A 19,199-nucleotide genomic window follows, 5' to 3' on the forward strand; every position below is an offset into this window, starting at 1 on the left:
ATCCACCTGGTCCTCCACCCCCACCTTACGCGCCAGGCCCTCCACCGCCGGGTCCTCCTCCACTACCCTACTCAGACCCCTACAGGCCACCACCCCCTTGGGGTCCTCCTCCTCCTCCTCCACGCTACTGAATACCCCCATATGGTCTCCGTACGCACGTTGGATGCACTGGCAACAACCGATCGAGGCTATACTACTTCATGAGAAAGAGGAATAAAAGGTTCAGGTATTTTATTAGCTACCATCATGTAGTTCATGTTTTCAGATTCAGACCCTGCTTTTTATTTATTTATTTATTTTTCATGTTATCAATAATTATGTAATATATAGCAAGGTTGATTGGTATATAAGGATCCCGTGTATTTGATTACATATATATAGAGATCATTAATTATATGTCGCAAGGTTTTGATTGTGTATTTCTTCCAAGAGCTTGCAATTACCATAATATATGTATTTTTTTTTTTTTTATCCCTCTCCACTCATTCTATTTCTCCATATCTTCCTCTCTCTCCTCACAACAGAACAACATAAATCACCAGCCACCCTACGTGGCCAAGAGAGGAGAGAGAAAGTGAGATATAGAAAATGAGAAAGAGATAAGACTAAAACAGTAGTGGTCGTGAATGGGGAAAGGCTGGCTAGGCGTGTTGGGCTTTTTTAATTTTATTTCAACATACTATAGGACCCATTAACATTAATCACATTTATCCATCGGTGTTGATGAGGCCCGTGGACCCATCCACGTGTGGAGTTTTATCTCAAAAGCAGGGGAGGGCTGCATTTGGCATGAGCAAAGTGGGCAACCGTAGGCCCCATGTTAAAAGGAGCCCCACATTAAATATTAATTTACATTAATATGCTGTTGTAGCTTAGTAATAATAATAATTTAAGGGTATATTAGTGATTTGCTCCTTGAATTTGTACTTAACTTTCGATTAACTTCTTATCTTATTTTAAAAAAAATTAAGGATGTGAACTTTTTTTTTTCCTTCGAATTTCCCCCTACCGTCTAAATCCTCAACATTTCATTCAATTTGTCGTTAAATATGAAGGCATATTGATCATTTCAAATATTAAAAATAAAAAATATATAAATAAAATTTTAAAAAATTAAAAATTGAAATAATAATGATATATTCACCCTCTGTTGGATAGCCAACAAAATCACCACTCTCTCTTCGATCTCTTTCCCCCTCCTTCTCTTCAACATCCACCAACATCACCGTTCTCCACCCTCTGTCTCTTCTCCCCCATGTGCCCACCCCCTCCTCTTTCTCCTTCCCAATCTCTCTTTTTGCGTCTCTCACTCATATGATACCACGTGGTCAACATACATTATTAAATAAATAAATAAAATTTAATTAATTAACTCTCTTTCCCCTTCTCTCTCTTCACAGACATCAGCACCGCCCACCCTTCACCCGCCCCCTCCTCCCTCTTTCTTCGACATCCATAACCTCACCTCCTAGAAAACCCAAACAGCCACCCAAAAAAAAAAAAAATTTCAAGATCAAAACCCTAAATAGCCACCCAAAAAATTTCAAGATCTTTATTATTAACCTCACCTTACTCCCCAAGAAACCCAAACAGCCAAACAGCCACCAAAGAAAAAAAATTCAAGATCAAAATCCTTCCACCCAAAAAACTCAAGATGTTTATTATTAAATTTTGTTTTTCAACCTGCAAGTCTTTGCTGCACTTTCTTCATTATGTAGTTAGTTTTCTTTCTTGACACTCTTTTGTGAATCAAAGGCACTCCTAAAGTACTTACCAATATCATTGGTATGACAAATATTGGTAATTGCTTTTATTGAACTAATAGTACGAATCCGAGTCTTAGGACTCAGAAAGAACTTGGACTTAGGCAGGGGTTTCTACGAAAGACCCGATTGCTGACTCTTCTAGTGTTCACCACGGGGATTGAACAGAAGGGAAAGAGGAGATTTGACCCTGTGCCGATGCCATTATCCCAGTTACTTTCTCAACTCATTGCAACAAACCCGGTCACTACGGTTCCTCCAAAACCTGTAATTGATCCCCCTCCAAAAGGATTTGATCCCAATGCCTGCTCTAACATAAAGAGTGACAACATGTATGAAAGTTATAAGAAAATCAATTTTGTGTATGCGACTGAGACAAAAAGAAAAAAATTGATGTATAGAACTCTAAAAGTTGGTAAATTTTACTATAATAAAGTGAAAATTACCCATTAAATTAAGGGTATACTAGTGATTTGATCTCTGAATTTGTATCTAACTTTTGATTAATTCCCTATCTTTTCTTTTATAGAAAATTAAGGATATGAACTTCTTTTTTTCGTCGATTTCCTCCATGCCGTCTACATCTCAACATTTCATTTAATTTTCTATTAAATCATTAAAAAAAGAATTTTGAAAAAAAGAAGAAAAAAATAACACAGAACTCAGTTTTTTTTTCTTCCCCCTCCCTTTTGTTTTTTTCTCCCCCTCCTCCTCTGCCCGATGCTTCTCTCGAGGCCCACCAGCTCCACCCCCGACTCACCTCCTCTCTCTCTCTCGTCGCCCTATTCCCTTAAGCTTTAGGGTTTTGATCTTCTTTTTTGTTTTTCTTCCTTTTAATTTTAAGATTTTAATTAATGTTTATTTATTAATTTAATAATATATTGGATCACATGGCATCATATGAGTGAGTGTACATGGCATCAACAATTAACAAATATGTTAATAGAAAGACTCACGATATGTATGAAATTAGTAAGAAAATCAACTTTGTGTATGCGACTAAGATGAAAAAAATTTGATATATCAAACTCTAAAAGTTGATAAACTTTACCGCAATAAAGTGAAAATTACCTTAATTTAATATCATTAATATTCACTTTTTATTTGTCTTTCAGTATGAAATAAAGAAAGTTGGGCCCCATAATAAATATTATTTTATTGATTGGATCTGGATCCTTATTATATTGGTATCTGGCTTCTCCTATATTAATAGGATGCTATTAATATTGATTTTTCTATTCCTATTTAATATTGATTTTCATGTTGCCCAATGTAAGAGATCTCTAACATACAACTTTGTATGCAGTTTTTTTTTTTTCCAGCCGCATGTATCTTACATTTTTTTTTTCAACCACTCAACTCTCTCACTCTCTCAAATTCTCAGATTTTATTTTTCCTATATTTTATATTTTATATTTTATTGTTTTTTTCTTGGTTATTATTAATTAGTAATTTCATGATCACAAAATTTGGATTATATAAAATTTTTGATTATAATCACCTTTGTCCATGAGGCCCATGAACCCATCCACGCCGCGCGTGGAGTTTTTTCTCAAAAGGCAACACGTGCTGGCTTTGTATTGTCTTTTTTCCCCTTTCTTGTTATTTGAAGTTTTAATTTGTTCAAAATAGTACAACTGGAAACAACTCAAAATAAAAGTTCTGGACTATAAATAGTTGGTATGATGCTATTTCCTTCTCTCTCTCTCTCTTTTTTTTTTCCTTAAAAGGACCATCTAGTTTTTAGATATTTTCTCAAATATCATCTCTACAAAAAATCATTTTAATTTTGAACTATTTGACCACTCAATTAGATAATTGTTATTGTAGCGTTTTCTTGATGCATTGTCTTCATCTATTTTGTTGCTCTCAACTAGATGTTTTAATTCAATTTGCTTGATTTTTTTTACAAGAATGATCTATTAAAGACGACTTGAAAAATAGATGATTTGGATTGTTGGAAAAAAAAATTTGTATGGAACCCAGAAGAATGTTCCTCAAACAATAGAATGGGACTGTATGTATATGTATAAACGATACGGATGTAGAAGACTCGAAGATTCCAATAATGCTATATATGAAGCTGAACCCATCTTTTTCACCAACTTATATGGCAAGCCAACATGTAAAGCTCAAAAGCTGTGTGAATTTTTTCTTAAAATTGCTATGATGTGGTATGGGAACATCATGTGCTCCGAGTAGGTGAGGGAAGAAAATGATTTTCCGTACATGAGCCCCGAAATCAGAACACTGCAGTCAACTGAAATGACTTCAATTTGCTTGTTGAAATCTCGGGAACATACATGGATTTAATCTAACACATTCCCAGCAGATGAATCTTTAAATATCCTCTCCCTTGCCTTGGTTGCCTGCGCCATTTATATTGAAAATCAATTCGATTGTTGAAGTTGTTAATTTGTGTTGAAATATGACAATAACAAGGCACCTTGACAAAATGGGAAAGCATTACACTGCGAACCTGTTTTGGCCAATTTATGAAGGACGTTATGAGAATGAACAACAATGCCTGTACAGAAGAGCCTGTCATCATTCCGATCCAAAGCCCCATTCCCCTCAGATGTAGAAGAAAACCCAATACGACGGCAACCGGAATTCCAGCTATATAATATGCACAAAGATTTATATAAGCCCCTATACGCTGCATCCCACATCCTCTAGCAACCCCTGTCCAAATAAATAACTCAATGAAGTTATGAACAGCCTTACCTTGATTAGGTTGTAAATTGTAAGAACATCATTTGATCCTTCCTTTACTCTTGAAAGTGAAGTCCTAAGATTTTTAAAGGGGGAAAAAAAAAATGCAAGTATACAGATATATGATATGTATTGCATGAACATCAATTTGAAAGAAAGTAATAGGAAAAAGTTCACAAAATCAATTGTCTAGATTGATAGCTTGACAACAAAACATGTAACACTGTTAGAGACGATGTTTCCCTACACGTGTTCAATGTTTAGTTGTACGTAACTTTTGCCAAACAAATTCCAAGAGACTCGAGGTTAAGGGATGAATCCTGATCAAATATACTGACCTGAAAGTACAGCTTGTAAGCTGTCTGCGAAAAGTGAGAGGGAAAGCAGTGGAGCAAGTCGTTTGACATAATTGACAACTTCCATGTCATTACTATAAACATAACCCCACACAGAACGGCAGCAGAGGAGAATTGTGCTCACGATGACAGCTTCAGTAACTGCAAGAACCATTGCAGCCCAAACAACTACTCGAGCTACACGTGGATTATCGGCTCCTAATTCATTTGAAATTCGGTTGCTACAAAGTGGCAAATGTATTTCATCAAAAAGAGTATTAGGGGTTAAATTGTTGGCACATAGACGGATTGTTTCAGGAAGAGAGATTTAGAGCAAACCTTGCAGCAGCGCCAACACTATATGGTATAAAGTAGTGCAATGAAGTTGTTGTGAGGCTGCTCACGAGTTTGGGAGGTATTAGAACTACACTGACACACACACACATATATATATACATACACATCTATAATCAGCAACCATATAGAAGGAAAGATAAGAGATTACATACCAAATAGAAAGCACTGAAGTTTCAAGTTTCGAGTTTGGTAGAAGCCCAGAGAGTAAAATAAGCAGCTCAAATGACCACCATTCAAGACTACAATTATTAGCAGGAAGAGTAGATGTCAGTGCTTGATCAAGCCAAAAGCAGGAAATCACAAACAACTAAACACAAGCTAATGTTCTCTTGCCACACAGTCTTGTATCTTGTGTTACCAAATTGTGAATAAGGACTATTGATTACGTTGATCTTTGCCTGAACATGCGCTCTAAATTCAGAGTCCGACAATGCAACCATTTTGCTTGACAAGAAAACGTTACCCTATACATACCTATATATTCATAACAAGAACAGAAACAGAAAGGGAATTAATTACTTACCAAACCATTACAGCAGAGGGGATGGCCAAGACAAAAAACTTCTTAATGCTTAAGAAAACATCAGTTGAGAAGTGGGTACGAGTTTTCTCACATGTTGAAGAATACTTCAAGTAAGTCAAAAGGATGATTGTATTCAACCAATTGCATAAACCTGTGGACAAAGCCGCGCCAATATTTCCTAATCCCAAATGAAAGACTAGAGCCCAACATAGAGGTATGTGGAGAAGCAGAACCAAGGATGAACTTAAGAGCATTGGGAAAATCAGGCCCTGAGCTAGGAAGAATCGAACCAACGATTGAAGAACGGCATAGGCAAATAGTGAAGGGATGAGCCAAATTGCATATCTGCCAGCTTCTTGTGCGATTAAAGGGTCTTGGCCTAACAATATTAGCAGTTTTTCCATGAATATCCAAAGGAGAGACACTGGTAAGCAAACCAAAGTGAGAGAAATTATGGCACAGTATGTGTAGGTTCCAAGCTGCTGATATTGCTTTGCTCCATATGCTTGCCCACATAAAGTTTCCAAACCTCCAGCCATTCCAGACTTCAGGACATATCAATACCATTTCAATTCTCAACCTGACGAAATTAACCTTAAACAGCATGCATGTATATGTTCATATTTTAATCTCAATCAACTTTCACCCTTAAATTTATTTGTCTTCTCAAATTGGTGCTTAATCGTCATGGCAGTAGTAACGAGGAGTGTATACGACCAGTTCTCCTTTTTTGTGCTTCAGCTATTTATTTGTACATGTTTTTGGTTGATTCCATATTCATTAATTGAGAACACAATAATAACTACAACCAAAAAAGACAAACTAAAAGAATGTACAAATCAAGAAAGAAGGGTCCTAGCATCCATACAGTGTGCATGAGTTGAGTATACTATCGCTCCAAGAAAGAAAGGTCCTAGCATCTTTATAGTGTGATTGAGTTAAGTATCCTATCGCCACTCTTAGTAAAAAGGGTCCTAAAAAAACATGTACAAATCAAGAAACACTAGAGAAAGTAACTAAGAAGAAAAAGCATTATAAACTCACAAGGAGACTGAAGCCAGTGACGACGGAGAAAGAGGTGGCAATAGCAACACCAGAAAGAGAGAGTTCCCCAAGATGTCCAACCATCATCATCGAAATAACCTGCAACAGATACTGAGACAAAGTCACCACCACCATCGGAGCCGCCATCTTCATCACCTTCTTTAGTTCTTCTACAAGGGCACTGCCCCATGTCAACTCTTTCCTCCTTTCCAACAGTGCCTCTTCCATCGATCCTCACCGAAAGTAATCAAACTCTAGCTAGCTATTTAGCTACTTTAATAATTTAGGATGTTGAAAGAGAAATTTTACAGATATGAAACCTACCAAACTGAACGCATTAATGGGGTCTACAGAGTATGAAGACAAACCATATGAATAGAGGAATTCCTTTCTACCAAAATCACAATCAAACCAATTAGCAACCTACTAATGATATGTGTCACTTTCCATACACTTAAAACAATGTCATAGCAAATGACCCAATAGTGTAGTAGTTTGGAGTATTTACTCCCTCAGGCAAGGTCCTAGTTTCGAGTCATAGCATCAGTATTGTGTGTGTGAGTTTAATATGCTATCGCCCCTTTCCATAGAAAAGGTCCTCAAAAAAATAAAATATAAAAAACAATGTCATAAATGCATCACACAAGCTAAATTTTGTTTTCCAAAATGTATTAATTTTTTTTTTTATAACAACTTTCTTACCACCTTATTAAAAATATATATAATAAAAATGGTCTGTTAAAAAAAGTGTGTTTCTTTTTTTCTTGAGTGAGAACCTTTTTTTTTAAGCACAAAAGAAGTTCATGCTATGCTAGGACCACAATTTATTATTACAGTCTGTATTCTTTGGAAAAACGAAAAGCATACTTTTATATATATATATATATAAGCCTACGTTTTTTCTTATTTAATTTTTCGATAAGGTGGAAAGAAAGTTATTTAAATGCTAGCTTGTTGTATTAAAAAAAAATACATTTAATAAGAGTTAATTTGGAAAAGAAAAATCAGCTTGTGTGATGCATTGATGACATTATTTTAAGTGTAAGGAAAGTGATACATGCCACGAGAAAAATGGAGAAGGTCCAAAAGAGAAAGTTAGAGAGAAGGTTGCTAGCTTTCATATATATATATATATATATATATATTCAAGTGATTTTTTATAGAGATAATCTTTGAATGATTATCTAAAACATAAGAATGTTTGAATTAATGAAATACAATATGAAGTGGGTCCTACAAAAGTGTCCTTCAAATAAGTTAATTTAAGGAATTTCTTAATAGAAGCTCTACTCATCAACTTTGTTAATACCAAATATCAATTAGGCCCGTCCAAAAGACTTAGGCCTAGACCACTTGAGGAAGTGACAGGACCCGAATGATTGGTAGGCTAGAATTAGCCTTTCCTTAGGCTACTCAGTCCCAAACAGGGAGAACGAAGGCCCCCTAAGGCCAAACAACGACCATACGTACAACTGTGGACCAGCACGCTACCCCAGGTGTCTCACCCTAGGAGAACTAGAAACAGGGCCAACATCGTATCCCACCAAGGCATGATGTTCCCAAGTAGGAAGGGAACAAGCTCCAGGCTCCCACCATCCTTCTATCTGAGTAGGAGCGACGCTGATGTCTGCCAGAACGAACTAATATAAGGGGTGGAGAGGGAGGCACAACCCGTAGCCGAAGGGCTCTGCATGAAACTAACCCAACTCTCTAGCAGATTGCCCATGCTCATTCCTTCCTGAGGTCTTCTAAGGCGAACAGATTCATAAATGCTAAAGACATCGTGAAAATTATGCATGACATCGTGAGTGATCTGTTGGAGAATGATCACAAAACTGAAGTGTATGATGGAAATATAAAGTGAGGCAGAGAGTGTTTCTAAAATAGGGAATTAGACAAACTGATTTTTTATTAACTTCTCTGATATATATGACAGCAACCTATATCATTGGCTATATATAATAACACTCAGACCCTTTCATATACAGACATAACTCTTAACTTCTAAAGAGATACAACTCTTCCTAAACATAACTTTTCATTAAGAGACACAACTCTACTTTAACAACTAATACAAATGTATTACGTTTAACACTCCCTCTTAATGCATTTGTCCTGCGACATTTAGCCTTTCTCTGAAATAGTAGAACTTCTCTCTTGGAAGTGCTTTTGTAAAAACATCTGCAATCTGTTCATCAGTACCACAAAATTTCAGTTCAATCTCTTCCTTCATCATGTTCTTCTTGAAAACTTCTGCCATCCTTGGATTTGTGCTTGTATAAATCAAATCATCAACATAGAGGCACAAAATCAGAAAATCATGTGTACCTTCTTTCTTGAGATAAAGTGATGGCTCACTTAAGCTTCTTGTAAATCCATTTTGCTGAAAATAGTGATCAATTTTGTTGTTCCAGGCTCTTGGCGCTTGCTTTAAGCCATATAAGGCTTTACGGAGGCGATAAACTTTATCTTCCCTCCCTTTCTCAACATAACCTTGAGGTTGCTCCACATAAACCTCTTCTTCAAGTTCTCCATTTAAAAATGCAGATTTGACATCCAATTGATAAACCTTTGTCTTCAGTTGTGCAGCCAAAGCCAAAACAGTTCTTATAGTCTCCATTCGAACTACCGGAGCAAACGTCTCATTAAAATCAATTCCTGGTTGTTGAGAATATCCTTTTGCAACCAAACGAGCCTTATGCTTTTGGATTGAGCCATCTTCATTAAACTTTGTCTTGTAGACCCATTTAAGTCCAATGATATCTTTTGATTTGGGTCGATCAACAAGTTCCCATGTTCTATTTTTCTTGATAACTCTTATTTCCTCATCCATTGCATCTTGCCAAATATTTTCTTTTACAGCTTCCTCGAATTTTTGAGGCTCCAAAGCACTCAAAGCAAGATCACATGACTCATATATATCTGCCAATGAACGCGTTCTTGCGTTTAGTCTAGGAGTTGAATCTGGTGAACTAGGATCAGCTGTTCTTGCACTTGGAATTGGACTTTGAAGGAACTGAGTTTCTTCTGAATGTGATGAATCTGGTTCCTCAAAAAATCTTGGCACTTCAATATTTTAATTCTCCCATTTCCAAGCTTTGAGTTCATCAAAAATAACATCTCTAGAAATTACCAAACTTTTGGTTCTTGGATCAATTAATCTGTAAGCTTTGGACTGATCACTATATCCCACAAAAATATATTTCTCACCTTTCTCATCAAATTTTTCTCTCTTTTGAGAAGGGATATGTGCATATGCAGTGCACCCAAAAATCTTGAAGAAATCCACCTTTGGTTTAAAACGATGCCATGCTTCAAAAGGAGTCTTATCTTTGACTGCTTTGGTTGGAGACCGATTAAGAATAAAAACTGCTGTATGAATTGCTTCAGCCCAAAATGTATTTGGCAGACTCTTTGCTTTCAACATGCTTCTTGCCATCTCGACAATGGTTCGATTTCTTCGTTCGGCAACTCCATTTTGCTGTGGGGTGTACCTTGCTGTCAACTCTCTTTTAATACCATTGCTTTTGCAATATTCAGAAAATTCATTTGATGTAAACTCTCCACCACGATCTGTTCTTAACACCTTCAAATTGTGACCACTTTGATTTTCTCCAAAAGCTTTGAATTGCTTGAAAACAGAAAATGCTTCTGACTTTTGTTCTAAGAAATATACCCACATCATCCTTGAGAAATCATCTACGAATAGAATGAAGTACCTTTTGTTATTGAAGGATGGTGTACGAGTTGGTCCGCAAATATCTGCATGTACCAATTCAAGAGGGGCTTTTGCTCTCCAAGATGATTGTGAGAATGGTAATCGATGGAATTTTCCAAAGATACAGCCCTCACATATTTCCTTTTCAGAGTGAATGGAGGGAAGTCCAACCACCATACTTTTCTGGTGTAACAGCTGCAAGCTTCTTTGATTCAAATGCCCATATCTTAAATGCCATAACAATGACCCATCAACTTTTTCTGCTTCTAAAGCCAAATTTTCTTTTGATGTCATCAGCAGCGGAAAAACTTTGTTTGCTGTCATTTTTATCTTTGCCATCAGAGTGTTATTCTTTTTATCAGAAATAACACAATAATCATCTTCAAATTTCACCAAGAATCCTCTTTGCAAAAGTTGTCCAACACTTAGTAAATTTTGAGCCAAATTAGGAACATACAGCACATCATAGACAAGTTTTGGAATACCTCCTTTTGTTTGCACAGAAATGATACCCTTGCCTTCCACGTTGTGTAGTTTTCCATCACCAAGCTTGACTTGTGAGTTCACTTTTTCTTCTAACTTGACAAAGCATTGCTTATTTCCTGTCATATGATTACTACATCCGCTATCCACGTACCAAACATCTTGGGAATCTTTATGAGAACTGAAACATGTATAAAATAATTGCTCTTGAGAGTCATTGTTCTCCGTAAAATTTGCTTCATTGTTTTTCTGATATCTGCAGTCTCTTTGTGAATGATTGGGTATCCTGCATCGGGTACATTTGTATCGGCAATCTGCACTTTTATGCCCATATTTGTTGCAAACATAGCATTGAATGGATGATCTTCCATTTTGATTATTTGAATTGCTGCTTCCTTGTTGATTATTGGAACTGTTGCTTCCTTCTTGATGATTGAGACTGCTGCCTTGTTGTTGATTATTGAAACTATTGCCTCCTTTGTTGTAGTTTCTACGCCCAAAATTTTTGTTTCTCCCATTTTGAGATTTCTGGAATTGTCCTCCTTTTTGTTTGTCTTCTTTCTCTTTCGAATTCACCTTGGACTGGAAAGCTTGCTCCACAGATTGTTCTGTGGATCTGTTGATTCTTTTTTCATGTGCTTCCAATGAACCAATTAATTCATGTAAAGAAAGTGTAGATAAATCTTTTGATTCTTCTATTGCAGCAGCGACATGATCATATTTTGGCGGAAGACTTCGTAAAGTTTTCTCTACGATTTTCTTGTCTGGAATAGTGTCCCCATAACATTTGATTTGGTTCACAATCCCAGAAACCTTTGTGAAGAATACTTGAATGGATTCAGTGTCTTTCATAAGTAAGTTATCAAATTCCCGCCATAAGGATTGCAGTTTGATTGAGATAACTTTTTCTGAACCTTTGAACTCAATTTTGAGAATTTCCCAAGCCTGCTTTGATGTTGTTGCTGGAAGTAATCTTGGAAAAAGATTTTTGCTTACTCCTTGTTGAATTAGAAACAACGCCTTGGCATCTTTTTTCTTATTTTCCTTGTAAGTCTGCTGCTTTTCTTGCGTTTCCTTTCCTGCTTTTGATATTTCTTGCTCCTCATACCCATCTTCAACAATATCCCAAAGATCCTGGGAGATGAACAGAGTCTTCATTTGAACACTCCAATACTCATAATTCTCACCATAAAAAATAGGCATTAGATTCTGGATATTCCCAATGGTAGAGGAATTTGAACTTGATGCCATTGCTAATCACAGCGGTAGCGATAAGATCAAATACTGCTCTGGTACCAAATTTGTTGGAGGAATGATCACAAAACTGAAGTGTATGATGGAAATATAAAGTGAGGCAGAGAGTGTTTCTAAAATAGGGAATTAGACAAACTGATTTTTATTAACTTCTTAGATATATACCAGCAGCCTATATCATTGGCTATATATAATAACACTCAGACCCTTTCATATACAGACATAACTCTTAACTTCTAAAGAGGAGACACAACTCTACTTTAACAACTAATACAAATGTATTACGTTTAACATGATCATACTGATAAAGTTATTGATAGCCACTTTTCGTCTGATTCGCCTCTTCCCGTGAATAGCGCACTATGAACAATACGAGATATGGGATGAACTACGCACTTTTGTGGTTATGGCCAAACCTTCGGCCCCCAGCTTTCGCTCGTCTCTTGCTGCTTGTGGATTGCCAGCTCCTAATTCATTTGACACCCGAATACTGTAATTAATAGTTCACCTTTTAGTTTTATTCAAGTGATTTTAAGACACTTGTCGATTGAGAATGCTACGAACAGTCGTCTACACGCGAGTGGTTAAGGCCTACTTTCTTCACTTGAAGCCTCCATCCCATTTTCTTCACCAGCATTTATATATATACACACATTAATAAGAGCTGGTTCTCTTGAGTACAAGGATTCAGAAAGGGCACAGGCTTCAGGTCCAGCAAGATAAAACCTTTTTATCCAATCGACCGAAATTTACTTGATCTTCTTATGTTTATCATGCTGGACAAATTGGAATGGAGCCAGTTGTATGTGTTCAACTTTCATTTTTTTCTTGCCTTCTGATTAATTTGAGCAAAGATGATGTAATTAAGACTGCAAACCCTAGCTAGCAGATAAAACGGCTCCAAGAAGCTGACTTTAAAAATATTTTTTTAAAAAAAAATTCAATTTGCTTCGCTGTCTTCTGATAACCTCTCCACGAAGACCCTCTCCCTTGCCCTCGTTGCCTGAAATAGATACGTATAGAGATGGTTAGATGTGTGTCCCTTATGTTTGTAAGGCAAATTATCGTGAAAAAGATGTTATGTTGTGTTATCACGCGACAAATTTAGACCTATTCAAATACAAATTAATCCTCTTATATATACAGTTAATTAATGAGAGTGTCTAGTTTAGTTTATTGTTCTAACAAGTAATATAACATGTCAGATTGTCTCATCTCAAGTTTAAGTTGTCAATCTTGATGAAGTGTATTAAATTTTGGATTCATTGCCAATCAACTAGAAGCGGATTCACCTTCTTGCTACATATAGGAGGGCAGTTTATTAGGAGAAATGTTTTTTTTTCTGCTGGTTGATGCAGTGGTAATTTTTTTTTTTTTTTGGATTGGATTTTCCTTTGTTTGGAGGTTTTTTAAGGCAATATTTTGAAGAGGCCCACACTAGTTGCATCATCGGAATCAAGTTTTTATTGGTTTGTATTTTAACAGCAAATTGAATTAACAATGAGAAAATTTAATGGGTGGGAGAAAGATTGCGAATTTTAATAGTTCAAGGGCATTTATTCTATTAGGAAAAACATAGGGGAAATTTAAAATTAGCTACAAGTTCAGGGAATTTCGACAGTTCTCTTAAAATTTCGTCATGTATTGAATAAGGATGGATGCAAATATACTTAGCCAAGGAATAATGAAAAGAAATTATTGGACTCACAAACCTGTTTTGACCAACTGGTGAAACCAGTGATAAGAGCAAGAAGAGCTGATTGCACAATGGATCCGGCCACAATTCCAATCCAAAGGCCCTTTCCCCTTAAGCGTAGAGGAAATCCGAGCACAACACCCACTGGAAGTCCAACTAGATAAAATGCCCCAAGATTCACATATGCCCCTATACTCTGCCATCCACTTCCTCTAGCTATCCCTGATGGATACAACAAAAACAAAGAAAATAGGTCTTATATATCCGAAATCTGTTCAAAGATCTTCTGAGTTCAAATCTCATAGACGACAGTTACTGTAAAAATTTAAAAAGTAAGACATCACACGAATTTAATCCATGTAGCATTGCTCACACTCCCATATATGATAAGATAAATAATAATTAACCTGAAAGAACTGCTTGTAAGCTGTCCATAAAAACTGAGAGGCAAATGAGAGGTGCCATGACTGCAATATAATCGACGACCGGCTTCTCACTACTGAAAACATGCCCCAAAACATGGCGGCAGAAGAAGAGAGTTGTGCTCACAATAACTGCCTCGGTGACAGAAAGAAACATGGCAGCCCAAACAGCCACTCGAGCTGCTTGTGGATTATCAGCTCCTAATTCATTTGACACCCGAATGCTGTAAAACAGTTGGATGTTTTAGTTTACTTGAATCAATTGGGCCCATTTGGTAACGTTTTTCGTATTTGTTTTGTATTTTTGTTTTCTTGTTCTTCAATCAGAATGGAGTGAGAAATTAGAATGTTGAGAGTATACCTCGCAGCAGCTCCGAATCCGTATGATATGGTGAAGTGCAATGTAGAGATTGTAAGGCTATAAAATCACAAGTTTGATCGCATCAGCTGAGAAATAATGTAATTTCTTCTTCCTCTTGTGAAAATAAAAGGTGGTCAAGTACTGAGTTTGAAGTATTTACCATATGGAAAGTACTGAAGTCTCCAGCTTCGGATTTGGTAGAAGGCCGGACAGCAAAATAATCAGCTCACAAGACCACCATTTAAGACTATATATTTTTGTCCAAAGCAACACAAAATAAGATATTAAGTACTTGGAATTGGGAATATATAGCAAGCATAAACACAAATAAAGATTTGTCAAAGGCAACTGTAACTTTACAAACTGTTACACTCTTGGCCTACCGAGTGCTATGTCAAAACACAAACGGTTACTTTGAAGGTTAGACTGACTGAGGGGCCAAGGAGGTAATGAACACAACAAACTAGTAATTCACCAAAAAAAAGTAATTAATTGAAAATCGAAAGGAAAGAAAATGAGGAGAACTTACCAAACCATTACAGCCGAAGGGACAGCTAAGCGAAAGAACTGTCGAATGTGGAGAAGAGACTCCACAGAAAATGTAATACGGGTCTTCTCAAACGCCGAAGAAATTAAAGCATAGAACAACAGCAATATCACATACAACCAAGTGGACATGCTAAAGGAAATGGCTGCACCTTTGCTTCCCAAGCCCACCTTATATACAAAACCCCAAGTTGCAAGTATATGGAAAAGTAGAATGACAAAGGAGGACAGGAGCATTGGAAAAATTGAACTCTGAGACTGCAAGTAGCGAGTTAACGGTTTGAGAATTGCACCACCAAATAGTGCCGGGATCAGCCAAACAGAGTATTTGCGTGCTTCAAGGGATATTAGGGGGTCTTGGCCTACTAAGGGTAACAATTTGTCAAAGAAAATCCAGAGGACACATATTGGGGGGCAAACCAAGAGAAGAGAGAGCATTGCAGTGCAAGTGTAAGTTCCAAGTTTGTGATATTGTCCTGCTCCAAATGCTTGCCCACATAGTGTTTCCAATCCACCAGCCATTCCCGACTGATCCACAAATACAAATGAATTCATCAGTACTTAATTGGTAGATATGTCCATGGATGTGTAAAGAAGAGGACGGCGAAGAAAAAAGCGATCCTAGTAACACCCAAATTTTCACTGAACACACTCACAAATTTCAACATACCAATTTTACGCCGAATCTGACTTAGAAGGATAAATTTTAAATAAAGAAACCATGAAGATAGGGGCATGTTTTGAATTGTGTTTACAAAAAACACTGCTGCTTATAATTAAACACTTTCATTGAAAGAGATTTCGTTAAGTGCATGAAAAGTTTTCTGGAAAGAACACTCAAAAACCCAAAAACACTTTTTAACTTTTAACTTTTTTTTTTTTTTTAAATGACTGTCAAAAACCTTTTTTATTATTTGAAAGCGCTTTTAGTCATTCTCGTTTGGGAGTGATTATGGATGGGCCTGAATCATTTATGGGGAGAAGTACCTCCCATGAACTTCTCTATATAATCACTTATGTGATTCTAAGGAGAAGCACATCCCTTATGCTTCTTCATAAAATCATTTAAAACCACTAAAAATAATTTATATAGAAAAATGATTCTCCATAGAAAGTGATTATTTGTTGGCAATGCGTCAACTATCAAGTGTACCCCAACAACATCCATCCTGATTTCCCCCCATAATATCATAATAATCTAATAACCTAAAGCATAATGTATTTAAAAAATGTTTAAAGAAGAGACCACTTGAACGGCTCATTAAAGAAAACTGTCAGCAGATAAGGCAGCCGCTTGTATATATTATGGCCAACTTGATAAGTAACGCCAATAATTGACCCCTTATTCAAGACAACATACTGCAAGATGTCATATTTTAGTGCCAAGAAAAAGAAAAATTAATTTCATGCAAGAAAGAAAAAAAAAATATCCAAAAAAAAGAAAATAGTGAATGTGGGATTGGAGAAGAAGAAAGATGGCTTACAAGCAGGCTAAAACCAGTGACATTGGTGAGAGAAATGGCAATGGCAACACTAGAGAGAGAGAGCTGATCAAGATGCCCAACCATTATCATGGAAACAAACTGCAGAAGATACTGCAACACTGAGACCGCCACCATTGGAGCAGCTATAGAGCCTTCCTTCTTCAGCTCTCTCCCAAATGTTCCCCATGTCACCTCCCATGTCTTCTCGTCTTCAACCGTCTCCGCGATTTCCTTATCCATTTCCTTCTTTTGCATGGCGATGGTGTTCCTCTGCCTAAATTATATGTCTATCAGTTATATATGAATATATATTTATATTTATCAACTTAAAAAGAAAACAAGCATGAATGAATGGGCGGGTTATATTCCCTAAGTTGGCTCTCAGAATATACATAGAGTTATATGATGCTTGCCGTCTCTACCGGCCCATAGAGACCAAATTGTACTATGCATAGGTTTAATTTAAATGATTAATGAGTGACATTTATTTTATTTTATTACTTTGTGGCAAACATCCAGTCAAAAGCAATTCAGATGTAGATTTTTTAATTGATTATATATAGATTTCATGTACAGATGTAGATTCTTTGATGGCTTAATCACAAAACGTTAATGTTTTGAATTTTTGGTTAGCTTTTTGGTCAAAAATTAAATAGCGACAGGTTACGTTGATTGTAATCCTGACCACTAGTTGCCATTGTCTTGTTAATATTTATATATTGGACAGAAAACTGGTCATGGCAAAATAACAGTTCACACTTCAGCTTTGGATGATCGGGTAATAACTTTTCACTGCAGATGAAACTCATTTCACTAAAGTTGATATCTGAAGCTTCAATACTACCTTCCTCAAATGTTGTAACTTCAAAAATAATGTCAACTTATAATTTTTCTAACAAAAACATATTATTTTTAGCCAACGGAGTCTAGCTCCAGTGTTAAAAGAACTTTACTTGTAAACCAGTGGTCTCAGGTTAAAACTCCCATGACACCTTGATAGAATGTGTGTGTGTGAAAAACTCCCCTTCCTTTTATAGTTTAGACTATCACTTGCTTAATGTGTCACTCAGCCTGTGCAAAGTTCAGGACCAAACCAGTCCCTCTAACTGCTTCCACTGTAATAAAGTATGCATGCCTTCATTTCCCTTTATTAAAGTTTTCTGTTGTGATTGTACAAGTTCTTTGTATTTGTCTATTTATTTCAATTTCAAGTAACCAAAATAAGGAAAATAATGTTTGTTATAAAATTAGGGGGAATTGCTGAGAGCAATAAGAGGAAGAGAAATATAGAGAATTTGTTCTATGAACTTATATCAACTCATCTTCTTCATCTTTGATAAGCGCTTATTTATAGGATTACAATAGAGGTATTCAACCCACAATTTATAGCTACTAATTACAATAATAAGGGCATAGGTTAGAAAGCAATAAGGGGTGGAGGTAATTGATGTTATGGTGGTCATCCATATTCCATAGATTTATAACACTCGCTCTTGAATGTCCACCATATAATGACATTGTTGCCTCATTAAAAAACTTACTTGGAAACCCAGTGAGAAAAAACCGAAGAGAAGGGAAGAAGAGTGCAACTTTCTTCTGGATCATTGATATGGTGTTGGACACGCTTATGTTGCCTCGTTAAAACTTTGCTAGGAAAAACTCAATGAGGCAAAAACCTAGGCGAAGGGAAAAAGAGTACAACGCGCATATATCCTTTATGTAGTAGAATTGGGATGCTCCCCCTTATTGATATCTCCCCCTAATTAATTATCCCCATGATTTTCATTAATTTTGGAATTTAGGCTTCAGAAAAAAAATTTGGTAAAAATGTTTGCAGATTATTTTGTGAACGAATTTGTTTAACTCCAATCTCTTGGCTTTTTGCTGAGACTATGTCATCCTTGATGAACCCTTCTCTGATTTGAGGAATACAAGCAACATTGTCTTCATACATGATCGTGTATCACACTATTCAACCTGTTTTTCACTTTTCAAATGATTGAACTCTTTCGTAGCATCAAAAACTAATCTACTAGTTAGAATATGTTACAACAATATCAAATTTGAATTCAAAGTACTCAAACTCTTAATCAAGAGTAGTGATTAGCCTATATTATATATATATATATATATATATTTATGCCTCCTTTGCTTATTTATTTGTTAATTTTCTTGGATTAAATCGGTTGTTTTTAATTGGTTTTGTGAGATTTGTGAAATACGAGAAAGTGTGCTAAAAAGGGCAAGAAGATGAAGATTGGAAATTAATTAAAAAGAAGCCAAGTCATTCTTTTTGTTGCAAAGAATGTTGTCAAAGTTCCTAGTTCAAGATGGTTCAAGTCTCATCAAGTCAAATAAGGAGAAATAAAGAAGACCTTATATTAGAAGGAATCCTATTTTTATAACAATTGTAATTATACCTTATGTACGATTTCTAGGAGTTTTATAAATAAGGAGTTTAGGTCATTGTTCAAAGGATCCTGTAGACAAAGAAATTT

General features: G+C 36.1%; 2 protein-coding genes across 4 annotated transcripts; both read right to left on the reverse strand.

Annotated features, from left to right (window-relative positions):
- Nucleotides 1-3,808: 3,808 nt before the first annotated feature.
- Nucleotides 3,809-7,051, reverse strand: LOC117622663 (protein DETOXIFICATION 12-like). 3 transcript variants are annotated; one of them, XM_034353416.1, is made up of 7 exons: nucleotides 6,738-7,050; nucleotides 5,694-6,238; nucleotides 5,323-5,409; nucleotides 5,153-5,209; nucleotides 4,817-5,055; nucleotides 4,243-4,448; nucleotides 3,809-4,132 (listed from the first exon to the last, which is right to left on the reverse strand). In XM_034353416.1, the coding sequence occupies exons 1-7, from the start codon at nucleotides 6,963-6,965 to the stop codon at nucleotides 4,073-4,075; spliced, it is 1,422 nt and encodes a 473-aa protein (XP_034209307.1). In that variant the 5' UTR covers nucleotides 6,966-7,050; the 3' UTR covers nucleotides 3,809-4,072. The 3 variants fall into 3 exon arrangements, with proteins under 3 accessions (XP_034209307.1, XP_034209308.1, XP_034209310.1); XM_034353417.1 differs by having other exon boundaries at nucleotides 5,694-6,072; nucleotides 6,738-6,998; XM_034353419.1 differs by lacking the exon at nucleotides 3,809-4,132 and adding an exon at nucleotides 4,491-4,554 and having other exon boundaries at nucleotides 4,267-4,382; nucleotides 6,738-7,051.
- A 6,081-nt stretch (nucleotides 7,052-13,132) lies between these two features.
- LOC117621805 (protein DETOXIFICATION 8-like) lies at nucleotides 13,133-16,941 on the reverse strand. Its single transcript, XM_034352351.1, has 7 exons — nucleotides 16,702-16,941; nucleotides 15,201-15,745; nucleotides 14,832-14,918; nucleotides 14,672-14,728; nucleotides 14,296-14,534; nucleotides 13,905-14,110; nucleotides 13,133-13,195 (listed from the first exon to the last, which is right to left on the reverse strand). The coding sequence occupies exons 1-7, from the start codon at nucleotides 16,939-16,941 to the stop codon at nucleotides 13,133-13,135; spliced, it is 1,437 nt and encodes a 478-aa protein (XP_034208242.1).
- Nucleotides 16,942-19,199: the final 2,258 nt, after the last annotated feature.

Source organism: Prunus dulcis, chromosome 3 (assembly GCF_902201215.1).
Source record: "Prunus dulcis chromosome 3, ALMONDv2, whole genome shotgun sequence".
NCBI classification, from domain to species: domain Eukaryota; kingdom Viridiplantae; phylum Streptophyta; class Magnoliopsida; order Rosales; family Rosaceae; genus Prunus; species Prunus dulcis.

Coding starts and splice junctions, on each gene's coding strand:
- LOC117622663 (XM_034353416.1), bottom strand. CDS start 6,965: ATGGAAGAGGCACTGTTGGAAAGGAGGAAAGAGTTGACATGGGGCAGT. Junction 4,449..4,816: donor CTTACAAGCTGTACTTTCAG/GTCAGTATATTT, acceptor TTATTTGGACAG/GGGTTGCTAGAGGATGTGGG. Junction 4,133..4,242: donor TCATAAATTGGCCAAAACAG/GTTCGCAGTGTA, acceptor TAAATGGCGCAG/GCAACCAAGGCAAGGGAGAG.
- LOC117621805 (XM_034352351.1), bottom strand. CDS start 16,941: ATGGATAAGGAAATCGCGGAGACGGTTGAAGACGAGAAGACATGGGAG. Junction 15,746..16,701: donor TCACTGGTTTTAGCCTGCTT/GTAAGCCATCTT, acceptor TTTGTGGATCAG/TCGGGAATGGCTGGTGGATT. Junction 14,729..14,831: donor ACTTCAGTACTTTCCATATG/GTAAATACTTCA, acceptor GTGATTTTATAG/CCTTACAATCTCTACATTGC.